We start from the raw sequence: 12748 nt of genomic DNA on the forward strand, positions 1-12748 counted from the left end.
TAGTGTTCCAATAAAGACAACTTAATGAACTGACAAAAAAAAAAAAGCAAAAGCATTTCTATAGTTCACATCTTTTGTCTTAATCATAATATACTTAATATTGTATTAGAATTATTCTGCCTTCATTTACTTAATCAGTTATGTGATCGCTTTTTAATATAATATAAAAATGAAAATAAGTCACAAATATATTAATTAATTATTTCTTGCTGTAACTTACTTGTAAAAAATAGTGCTGTGAGAGCTACAATCTTGTGAAACTGCACGTGCGAATCAAGCGGGATATATTGGTGGATAGGAAGCTCTCTTAATTTGGTGATAAGATTTCTGCACATAGTTAATAACAGTAGAGAATAGCAGAAGGATAAAGATGCCGCAGATCCTCTGGTGAATGCGATACCTACACCCATCACGTGACGAAGATCCATGTGCTCAGCAAAATACGTGTAAACTAAAGAGAGAAAAAAAATAGAATAGGTCCTGTTCCTATATCAAATAATAAACAAAATCTCATAAAGAGTTATCTTATGTCAAATACGGAAGAAACATTTTAACTAGCTAATTGCAATACATCCAATTTTAGAGGATGTGAATCAGCCATGGTGTCATTGCTGGATATAACTACTCGTGGTGGTGTAGCACAATGCATACGCTAATTAAAAATTGAAGACCTCGTGTACATCGTTAATATTTCTGATTAAGTTGGTTTGATGTTTGAATCCCAAATTTTAATGAAGGGCAGATGTTTAAAACACCAGCTTTGTTTTAGAAAACTTAAGACGAAAAATGATTTTCATTGTCTTGCTTATCAGATGCTTGATGTGGCATGAAGAACCATACGTGGTGTCCAGAAAATATGAGGTTCAGTTTATCCGATGCTTACAGCTTAAAAAAGTAACAGTTAAATTAAGATAGACTGACAAACGCAGAAGGAAAGAAAGTGATATCTGAGTAAACCTTGAGCAGTCGCCATATGAATTCTTTTCCTTTATATTGTTATGATATCTATAATGTGCTTTGTAATTTCATTGAATAGCTCATAGTCAAGTCAGAGCAAGACATTTAATTACGAGTTGTAATTAAGTGTCTATTAGAAAACAAAATATAAAACAGAATCACTTTTGCCTTAGAAAATTGGAAATAAATTTACTTCTACATTTGTATATTCAACAATTACATTCAGTGTAATCGTAACTCATCCAGCTATGCTTTAAATTATAAGATTAATCCATATCTGGTTTCTGTTTGTATTCGTTAGACTCCTCCGGATATACTAAAGAAATTATTTTTTTTATTGTTTAATGATTTTTTTTTTTAGATTTTTAAAATATGTTAGCCTGCCGTGTTTCTAATTTGAAGCACTCAAGTTTCCAAAATATTTTTAATAATTTCGGATTTCTATGACGGTAACATAATTCTAGGAAATCTTGGAAACCGTTGCCATTGAGAATGACTTTTTTCATGAAACTTTTCTTCCTGCAAGTGTGATGTCGTTTAAGGATGGTCCCTTACCAAACGCACATCTGGAGACAGGAGACGTGATTACGTTTCTTAACTCAGAAAGATCTATCAGACAGCAAAGTACGACTGAAACTGATAGCTCTAATACAGAGCTTTTCCAAGAAACCAAATTTGATATTTACGCTGCATGTTTGCATATGCCCGTAATGGTATATAATAGTTTAATTATAATTGTGCAAATATCTTTAGCTCATGGCAGAACCCTCATGACATGCATGCATGCATACAAGAATTTTTTTCATGTTAAAATGTTAAAAAGTTCGTTTAGATTTTCAACCAGCATGAATCTTTCAGCAAATCCATTTTACATTAGTTGAGAGCGGTTAGTATTGCTATGACAGAAGAAACAAAAAACAAAGCTGTTTTCTAACTAGATAAGTAATCTTTTAACATGTTACTAACAATTCTATTCTACAATTCCATTTGCATAACTATAAAAGAAACGTGTTTACTAAAAAATGGACGATTTATCATTAAATTATGATTGCTAACATTGAAAATTGTGTTTAATTTGTTGATATTTTCAAGTAAATAATACTTTATAAACGTCTAAAACTTGATCTTACACATAAATCTTTCAAGGAAGAGGACGCTATTGATGACAGAGAAAACAAATAAATAGAAGATGTGTTGGCGATACTCTTCTAAGAAAGTTGCCATGTTATTCCACTTTTTCTTGGACCAACTATAACGTTGTTCAGGAAACTGATTTATTTGAAAACTTGTAAGTCTAGCGTAGATAGGGGAAAAAAAAAAGAAATAAGAAACGCGAATCCATAAAAATATACTGAACATTCAGTGATAAGTAGCACGTTTGACATGTTAAAATACAGATACACGATCACATATGTAATTTGTCAAATAATATAATTAGGTCATAATTTTAGACAAAAATGCAAATCGATTTATTAAGTTCACAATAATTAACAGTTACTCATAAACTATTAATCATCTTATCTACAATACTATCAATGCAAATTAAATCAGTTAATTGTGGAGAACATTCAGTTATGGATAAAAATAGTATTTTAATTATTACTTACCTCGCTATATTCGTTGACGTATCCAAAAAATTTTGCTTGGCTCCTGAAAAACGGAAGAGAAAGTTGTTTACTTTTCTAAAAAATTCTCGAAAGCGATTGCAATAAACAGTAACATGCCAGTATATCATATCAAAGATTATCTACAATAATGTTTAAAATATTTCTTACTGTGGACAGAAATCCGGTTCTGCGTTTGAATTTTTCTATTAGAATTGCAGTTAAACACAAATTTGTGACTTAACTGTGTAATAATTTCTGAATGAATAAATGAATTCAAGTATTTTAAATATTATTTAAAGCACATCAGCAAACAACATATATCTCCTTTCTTTTTTTTTACCGGGAAATCATGGCGCACGAAACCAACGCATTTTTTTTTTCTTAATTTAAATTCCAACATGTATTCTGCATTTCATCATAATGTTTATTATGCTTACAGCTGGCAGTACTTTATTTTCACAATTCTTTTGTTTCAAAATGCCTCTCATTCTTCCGAATGAGAAGTATTACACGGAAGAGCTGCTTATCAGCTCTTCCGTGTAAATATTGTAAGAACATATTTCCATTAAGTAAATGTAGTTATGTAGAATCGAAATATTTCATGCACCGGAAGAAATCGTCGCCATGCTGAAGTAGCGAATGTGAAAAATGCATTTTTCACATAAAACGAATGCTTATCTGTTAATTATCTTTACAGATGGTCAAAATTTCTCTCAATAAGTTTAATAAAGCAGTGCTAAAGTGGTAATAATTGCAGCAGTAAATTTCAACACTTGAAGGCGTTGATTCTTAATTCAAGAATGAAACAGTTTTTTGCTTTCCTGAAAAGTAGCCAAATCCACATCCTCTAGTTTAGCTTGGTGGTGATGATATTATTATAGTATTCTTCTTTTTCATGGAGAAACCTAGAAAGTTCTAGGAACTACATTAAATCCTGTCTGTGCTTGTGTAATAGTCTTCTTCCTTTGTAGAGATGAAGAGTTTTAAGCAGGATGGTTAGGAGATTCTGCATATTAATTCATTTTCTATGGTGTTATATGATTAAATAACGTTCCAAATCAGCTGTGTCGAACTGGTTGCATTCTGCATACGCAAGACACGCCTTCCGTTTTAATTTTTTCTCAAGTAGGAATGCCCCTAGGACAGGGTGTGGATGACTACATTTAAGTGGTTAAACCCATTTCTACACCACACGCCATTCATTTTCCCCCGTTCTTCGTTCTGTGTCTGCATTCTGTTTGATTTCTCTTACCGGCGAAAGTAATCAATCAAATGGCTGTGTCTTGTGACAGATGACCGTCTATTGACAACCTGTGATTTTTTGCAGTATAAATTAACTCTTGATGGGATGCATCCTTAGCTCCTAATCGACTGTTCATATGAAAAAAGTAATTTATCAAAGTTCTGCTTCGGTTGTTGAAAGCTATGCTCCACCCCATTTCGTGTTGATGTTGTGATTTAGATTGCCATCAGACTGCCCGTTCGACCCATGACTTGAAACAAAAGCACAATTAGCATCTGCCAGAATTTGGAGTTGCTGCTGCTATTTTTCTCTGTCATTTTATAGAAGACTTGAAAATTTACAACTCTGTTCAAAATATTATTTCGCTTAATGATCATAACTTATGCATATTTTATATACTAAGTTGTCAAAAGGATTGGAACACTCGAGAAATGCATAGATCAAAAGATCATCCTTTTGGTGAAGTGTAGGGCCTCCCGGTTTGTATCCAAGTATTTAGTGCATGTGATAAATCTGCAATACTTCTGGCAGCGTTCATCGGAAATTAACCTCCATTCATCATGCAACACCCGAGTTCTTTCAATGATATTGTCCTCGTGGGATGATTCCCCATACGTCGTTCCATTTCATCCCATTATATCTCATTTGAGTTTATATCGGTTTCTAAGCTGGCTCTCTCTAATTAGTCATGTTGTTATCTTCAAGCCACAGCGGAGTAACAGAAATCATGGTTTTCTGGAATAGATATGGCTCCTCTTCACCGTATAATTCCATAATTTAACTTTTCCCAAAACGTGTATATACACTTTCATACCATGCCACAACCCCCCCCCCCCATCTACACTCCCAACACCATGCTTTACATTTGGAACAATGATCCCGAACATTGACCTTACTGGACAAGACCTTACCCCTCCTCATAATGTAAAGCAGTATTACATCTCTTAGGAGCTATATTTTCTGGCGAAGTTAATTAAATTAAGGGGATAAAAATCCCTTATTGTTTTACAGCCAGTATGCGAAACTCTAAGATCGAAAACTACGATCTATGAGTTTCATGCCGAAGAATTATCGGCGAATCCAAGCGTAAGTGACCACTTGGTAGTACAACACCAAGGCATCTCGAAGCAAAGGTGGAGCAAGGTCCCTCACTATCCTTGATATTTTCTCATAATGTGAAAACACAGCTCCTAAGAGATGTAATACTGCTTACATTATGAGGAGGGGTCACTACCCAGACCAGTTTCGAACTTTTTTGAGGTTTCATCAGTGAATAGGTAGACCTGGATGATATCAAAGTTTAAGTGAAAAGAACTTACATACCTTCACTATACGAATGCCGGAGTGGTGTGCCCATATATATTATATATTATATTATAATTAAGATACGCCAGAAAATATAGCCAAACGGCTATATTTTCTGGCGTAGAGTTTCGCATACTGGCTGTAAAATAATAAGGGATTTTTATCCCCTTAATTTAATTTGAAGTCAATGGTTGTTGGTTTGTAAATTCGAGGAATATGATGCTTCCAAGTCAGTGCAACTGTGTCCTAGTGAAATGGCTGCGAGAAGTGAACTGACAAAAGTTTCTAAGTGGCGTTGTCATAGAATGCCTTGTTGCCTGCCTATTTGTTCCGCAAATTCTTGATAAATTCAGTCATCCCAGATCAATAGTCAGTGATCCATATACTGAAATGGAAGCACAGAGAGTCAACTGAGGCTCACAACAACATGAGTTTCAATAGTAGGACCGCAATATGCAAGCCTCATATTACCCGAACCAACCAGAGCGTGTACAGTGGGACGTGGACGATCGGAAACCTGTGTTATGGAACGAAGAATCAATCTACACCCTCTGCCGAGTTGGATATGGGTGTGGCAGATGCCCGGTGAACGTCTCTTACAAGAGAGTGCAATCAAACTATAAAATTCGTAGGTGGTTGTGTGATGATGTGGTCCTGTTTTTCCTGGTTTGGCCTCGGACCTCTGTTTATGGTTCCACGAACACTGAACTCCCAGAGTTATCTGAACATTCTGGACATGCAGTGCTTCCTATTTTTTGACGTTTCTACGGAATTGACCGTTGTCTCTTTCAGCAAGACAATGCACTGTGACATAAAGCTGCTGCTGCTCTAAGTGCGTGGTCTGTCGACATGCACGTCACCACACTTGACTAAGCCAGTCTGGGTGGGCGAGTGGTTAGTGCATCCGCTCTCCAGCCAAGTGGCTGCGGGTTCGAATCCCGCCAAGGGCATAGATGCTTGTGATTGTCCTACCAACCAATTATCATATGTACTGCTGTAATCCGTGTCCTGCGCAGTATGATCTTTGATGTCGTTGCGCCATAAAAACTCAAATCAAAATCAAACACCTGAGTGGCCTCCACAGAGCCCTGATCTCAACCCTATTAAACATCTGTGGGATGAATTAGAGCGTCGGTGAGGACAACGGATGTTCGCTCTACAACAGTCTCCAGGACCTTACGTTTGTGGCAAGTATGCCCGTAGGATTGCCCAATTATCGCAGCGAAAGGAGGTCCTACATTTTATTAAGGTGAGTCCCATGGCTGTTTGTTCCTCACACCATGGTGTTCGTTTATTTCTTTCCAGGCAATGTATATTTCCGTTTAATCGACACTAGAGACACCAGATTTCCCCTGTGTGTGTGTGTGTGTGTGTGTGTGTGTGTGTGTGTGTGTGTGTGTGTGTGTGTGTGTGTGTGTGTGTGTGTGTGTGTGTGTGTGTGTGTGTGTGTGTGTGTGTGTGTGTGTGTGTGTGTGTGTGTGTGTGTGTGCGTGCGTGTGTGTGTGTGTGTGTGAGAGAGATTCAAATTGAATATGATATTCAAAGTGGAATATAATATTTTCAAATAGAGAGGAGAGCTTCACGAAAAATCCGCTCTTTCGACGAAATCCGAAATCTGTACATTAGGAAGGTGGCGCCATTACTTGGATAATTAATATCTTCAATTAGCTAAAGAATTTCGCTTAAATGTTGTATAAAAGAAATTACCGAAATGCACGTTTGATATACCGGGTGATTATAAAATAACATCAAGTATTCAGAGCCCTCTGGCGAGTAATGTATTGCACGAAACCAACCAATATATTCGGTAGACGTACACAATGCAACATGGGGATTCGATTTAACGAAAAAACAATAGTACCAAAAGTCGCCAACAGGCGAAAGTTTGGCGCTGCCAAATTAATTTTAGTAGGTGTGACTGATGAATGACTAAATGGCGAATGAGAGACAGCGCACATCAAGTTCATGACGTTTATTGTTAATTACAAATGAGGTTCAATATGACCACCATTATGATGTTCCAGGAACTGCATACGGTGCACGACATTTTCCACAGTGGCTCGCAACATATTGGAATTGATTTGTCTCACGTGTAACGTTATTCAGTCTTTCAAAGTTGGAATATCAGGTACATGTCCTTGATACACAATGCTTTTAAGAAATCCCCACAGCCAAATGTCACAAGGATTAAGATCAGGCGATCTCGGTGGCCATGGCGTGGGAAATGCACGACTAATGATTCTTCTGTCAGAGAAATGTTGTCGCAAAACACGCTGTACCTGAAGTCCGATGTGGGGCGGTGCACCATCCTGCATGAAGATGGTCAAATCGAGGTATCTTTGCTGCAGTTGTGGAACCACAAAGTTCTGTAGCATAGTGGCATACCTGTTAGCATTGACAGAGCTGGTCGCTGGTCCATTTTCGCAATTTTCCTCGTAAAAGTATGGAACGATGATGAAAGATGCCGTAAAACCGCACCACACTGTAACTTTGGGCGAGTGGATAGGCATCTGTAGACACACGTGCGGATTAGTTGCAGCCCAAATGCGACAGTTGTGTGTGTTAATATCGCCGTTCAAATAAAAGTGCTCTTCGTCACTCCATAAAATCTGCCACGGCCATGCATCATCCACTTCCATGCGCACGAAGAATCTCAAAGATAAGTCGATTCGTCTGGTCGCATCACCTGGGCGCAATTCTTGAACATGACTGATTTTATAGGGGTAAAACTTCAACATCTGATGTAGGATTTTTCACATCGTTATGTATGCGATATCCGTTTGCCGGGATATTGCTCGTGCACTGCTGATACCCTGCACATTCGTCATCTCCTGTTCCACAATAGCAGTTGCAACTTGTTCAACTTGTTGGTAATTGATTGGTTTGCGTCCCTGCCTATCTGCACTGCTAGAGTTCCAGTAGTTTCAGATCGCCGAATCAGTTTTCGTAAGTTTGTTACGCTAATCGGTCCTTTTCGTAAATGTTTCATACGCCGAAAATCACGACGACAAGCACTGGCATTATTGTTCCGCTGATAATAGAGCTTGACTAACAAAGCACGCTCACGTAAGGTAAGAGGCGTCGAAAATCAGTTCGTCTACGAATAATAAGAAATCTCACAGGCTTTCCTTTTATTGCATGATCACTCACAAGAAACGCGATAATGCAAATTAATGCATTTTACTCGGTAAACAGCGCCAAAATTTCCTCTGTTGGCGACTTTTGGTACTATTTTGTTTTCGTTAAATCGAATCCCCATGTTCCACTGTGTACGTCTACCGAATATTGGTGTGTTTCGTCCAATACATTACTCGCTAGAGGACTCTGAACACTTGACGTTATTTTATAATCACCCGGTATTTCATACATGAAGCACTTTCTATAGATTGTTTTGTTTTATTTTTTATTGCATTTATCTCTAAAATTGCTTGACCTTGTTACAATCATCAGTGTGAAATGCATCCTATTCACGAACAGTGGTATATATCTCGGTTTCGCGACTCCATTGTGTCTTGAGAAAATTTTTGAAAACCATGAGTGAATATTTTAAGTGGAGTACTCTAAACCAATTAGTGTGTAGTAATTCTCCAATGTTGACAGTGACCACAATTTGGTTTTATTGAAATGTAATCTGAAATTTAAAAAGCTGTCACAACCAAGAAAATGGCCCAAATGGAACATAAGTAACCTGAAAACAGAGGAAAACCATAGAAACTATAAACAGCAAACTGATGAAAGCGTTAAAACGGGAGAGAGAGAGAGAGAAAAGAAAAACAGATGAAAAATGGACTCATTTGAAGGATGCGATCATCAAGGCTGCCAATGACTGCATAGGATTAAGGAAGAAGCAAATAAAAAACCATGGATCACCCACGACATTCTAGATCTAATAGATGAAAGAAGAAAATACAAAACCTCCATAAAGGAAGAAAGCAAAGACAAATACAAACATAAAAAAATATGATAAATAGAAAGTGTAAAGAAGCAAAAGAACAATGGTAAACAGAGAAATGTAAAGAAATAGAAGATCTAACAAAGACTGGAAGAATCGATAAAGCTTATAACATTATAAAAGGAATAAGCCAGCATAACAAGACAAGAAGTATAATTATCAAAAATAAACAGGGGAACATACTTATAGATAAGGAAGAAATTTCGGAAAGATGGAAGGAGTACTTAGAAGATAGCGGAAAAGATCTAGGCGCCACCTCCTAAAAACAATAAAGGTAGATTGGAGAGATAGAAGGCTCATATTTAATCTTTACAAGCATCAAGAAGCCCTAATAGAAGCAGCCAGCAATACAACAAAAATCGCAATAGCAAAAATACGTAGAGGTGTAAGACGGGGGTGCTCTCTTTCACCCATATTGTTTAATCTGTACATTGAAGATGCAATAAATAAATTGAAAGAACTAATAGAAACAGGAATTAAGATAAATGGAATTGATATTAACTGGCTATGGTTCGCAGATGATAGCTGATAACGAAAACAAACTGAAAGCCACCCTAACAAAGATGGGAGAAATCTTCACACAGTACAGCCTAAAAATTAATTATAAGAAAACAAAATTATTAATTACAAGTAAAGGAAATCCAACGAAAATAAACCTGGAAATAAATAAAATAAATAATAACCTACTACAACAGGTATTCTCTTTTAAATATCTTGGAAGTCTTATCACAGAAGATGGAAGAAACCAATCAGATATTAAGGCACGAATAATCCTATCCAAAAAAGCATTCTATAACAGAAGAAACATTTTTTACCAGTAAAGGACTTAGCGTCCAGCTCAAAAAAAAGGCTAGTGAAAACATACTTATGGAGCATTGCATTATATGGTTGTGAGGCCTGGATTATAACAAAACAAGACATGAAAATGTTGGAGGCATTTGAACTTTGGTACTTGAGAAAGATGATGAAAATTAGTTGAACAGAAAGGAAAAGTAATGAAAAAGTTCTAAATATAGTTCATGACGATCGGTCATTAATAAAACACATCAATAAGAGAAGAAAAAGCCTAATTGGGCACCATTTGAGGCATGGGGGAACTGATTACAGAAATAATGGAGGGGACTGCAGAATGAAAGAGGCCACGAGGCAGATTCAAGATTTTCATATATAAATAACATAATGATGCCAACTGGTGCTAAGAGTTATGAAGAGATAAAAAGGAGGTCACAAGACAGGATGTTGTGATGTGCTGCTATAATTACCAATCTTCGGATTGATGCACCAAAGAAGAAGAAGAATTCTCCAAAGTATATTTTAAAATGTTGTATAAGATAAAAATTAGTAATCGAGGCTATATAGAACTACCCGAAATCAAACCAATCCTAAAGTATAATAAATCGACAAATTATCAAAAATATCATCATCATCCGTTTCCTGATATGTATCCCCAAGGGATGTTTAGTCCACTATGACAGCACTACATCAATAATTACAACATCATCTGCATAAAGCAACTAGGTTTGTTTCTTTCATAGTGAGATCTGTATAAATTATGAATAAGTCGAGAGATAATGTCCTTGTCATGAAACATTTTACATCAAACCGTGTTTCCTTCAGTTCTAACTGCTGACTTACAAGTTAAATACGTATTGCTCTGTATAATGCTCCATTTACTCTATATACTTTTCAAAACTGGTGTTTTGTAAAGCTTTACTCTGTCCATTGTCGCATGCCTTTTCCAGATCTACAAAACCTAAGTACAGATCCTTGTCATATTTCCATGATTCTCAACTCTTTGTTGCAAAGTGAAAATCTGATCATGACAACCTCTATTTGGAGGTTGTTTCTCCCAGTTTCTCTTCTACAATTCTTCTCAACCTCTTTCAAGTACGCTTGCATAAATTCTTACCGGGAACATTTTAAATTCACCTGTATTTCTCACATTCTATGTATTATAGATGGATATATATGGATTGATATATAGATGGCTTTATTATAGATGGATTCTCAAGTATTTACTCCTGTTTGCATTCCTCTTGAAAAATTTAAACTGTGATGCAGTCCCTATTTCATTTAACAGTCTTTCAAAGTAATTACTCCAGTTAATCCTTATCTTCAGTTTTCATGTCACCTTTATCATCTTTGATTCCTTTTACTCTTTCCTCGGAACGTTTAGTATGCTTTCTTCTTTAACTTCTTGTGCGTTCCACCATAGCGCTCATATTTTTCTATCCTTGCAGACAACTTCGCCATATGTCCCCGTAGCTGAATCAATCAATCAATGTTTTCTTCAGAGTTTGCCACTGAGACGCAAAGGTTTGGCTCCTGTTTTCGAAATGTTTCACTCTTTCTTTAATAATGTTTGTATAGTTGAGTTTACATTTAACCTGTAAAAGCTGCTTAACTTTAATTATTTTTAAAACTTTTTACATACTGTTGTTTTCAATGTAATATTCATTTTAATCCTACATAAAACTAAGTAATGGTCACTTCCAATTACAAATCTTCTGTACGCTTTTGCATCCTGAACCAGCATGAAGATATAACTATCAACAACAACATAGTCAATGAGGATTTTCTTATTTCTTGCGTCTTATCTCCATATAAACTTGCGCACATTTTTATGTAGGAGCATGGCGTTAATAATAACTATCCATATCCTGAACAGAATCCTAACAGATTTTGACCATAATTATTGTTATTATTATTATTATTAGCCTTTCTCTTTTCTCCAATTTTTTTCAGAACATTTCTGTATGCCTGGTAGGATTCATTTCCTACTCTGCTGTTTAGATCTCCAACACGTACCACGTTTTCCATTTTCTTTATGTCATCTGCCTGCTCTAATGACTTGAAAAATTCCTCTACTTATTAATTACATAAGCAAAGTGGGCATTAAATCCAGCATTATTTCAAAGCCGAATGTAGAAACTATGAAAGTTTCGTACGAAATTTGACCAGACAGCTTACGGGAATACACTCGCCGGCATTTACTAGTCGCCTTAGCGCGTACCTTATAGAAGACATGATCGCTTGTCCAAGCGTCCATATATTCGCCTTTTATTGGTCCATTTTGGTAAGGTTTCACTGGTATGACAGTCATTTCGAACTGGTTGGTTCTCAGAGACCAGGCAGAAACCTTAAGAGAGCATAAAAGGCGAATATATGGACGCTTGGGCAAGCGATCATGTCTTCTATAAGGTCCGCGCTAAGACGACTAGTAAATGCCGGCGAGTGTATTCCTGTAAGCTATCTGGTCATTCGTACGAAACTTATAGTTTCTACATTCGGCTTTGAAATAATGCTCGATTTAATATCCACTTGATTTATATAATTTTGCTTCGCCGAACTGAAGCTTCTGGATCTCTATTTTTAGTAAATACTTTACGCACCGACCGAGAGTTCGCTTACGAAATATACACCGCTCCGACACTTCGAGTTCTTTAGTACTGAACGAGAGTTTTTGCTCTCTTAAGATTTCGTCCGAGTGCGGCTTCCGCTGAGGGGAGCTTCAGATTCAGATTTCGGGGATTTTTGCCTTGAGGGAGCAATTTGAGTCTCCCGGGAAGTGCTTTCCGGCGTGATCCGTGTCGGTGGGTGCTTTTCCCTAGAATATGAGCGGTCCTGCTCAGTGGTAGGGTGAGTCTGACACTCTGTGGAACCAACGCTGAGTTGGACGATCTT

The 12748-nt window shown here is 36.7% G+C and overlaps 1 protein-coding gene across 1 annotated transcript in view; it reads right to left on the bottom strand.

Moving 5' to 3' along the window:
- LOC150094527 (dual oxidase-like) overlaps positions 1 to 12748 on the bottom strand; it is a 290860-nt gene that overhangs the window by 41778 nt on the left and 236334 nt on the right. The window contains exons 20-22 of the mRNA XM_090412281.1: positions 2565 to 2607; positions 2088 to 2251; positions 221 to 451 (exon numbers count right to left, since the gene is read on the bottom strand). Of these exons, the coding sequence (XP_090268407.1) occupies positions 221 to 451; positions 2088 to 2251; positions 2565 to 2607 (438 nt within the window). The remainder of the gene's footprint in view (positions 1 to 220; positions 452 to 2087; positions 2252 to 2564; positions 2608 to 12748) is intronic.

Source organism: Typopeltis vanoorti, chromosome 22 (assembly GCF_054136105.1).
Source record: "Typopeltis vanoorti isolate ZY-2024b chromosome 22, IOZ_Tvanoo_1.0, whole genome shotgun sequence".
In the NCBI taxonomy this organism is placed as follows: Eukaryota; Metazoa; Arthropoda; class Arachnida; order Uropygi; family Thelyphonidae; genus Typopeltis; species Typopeltis vanoorti.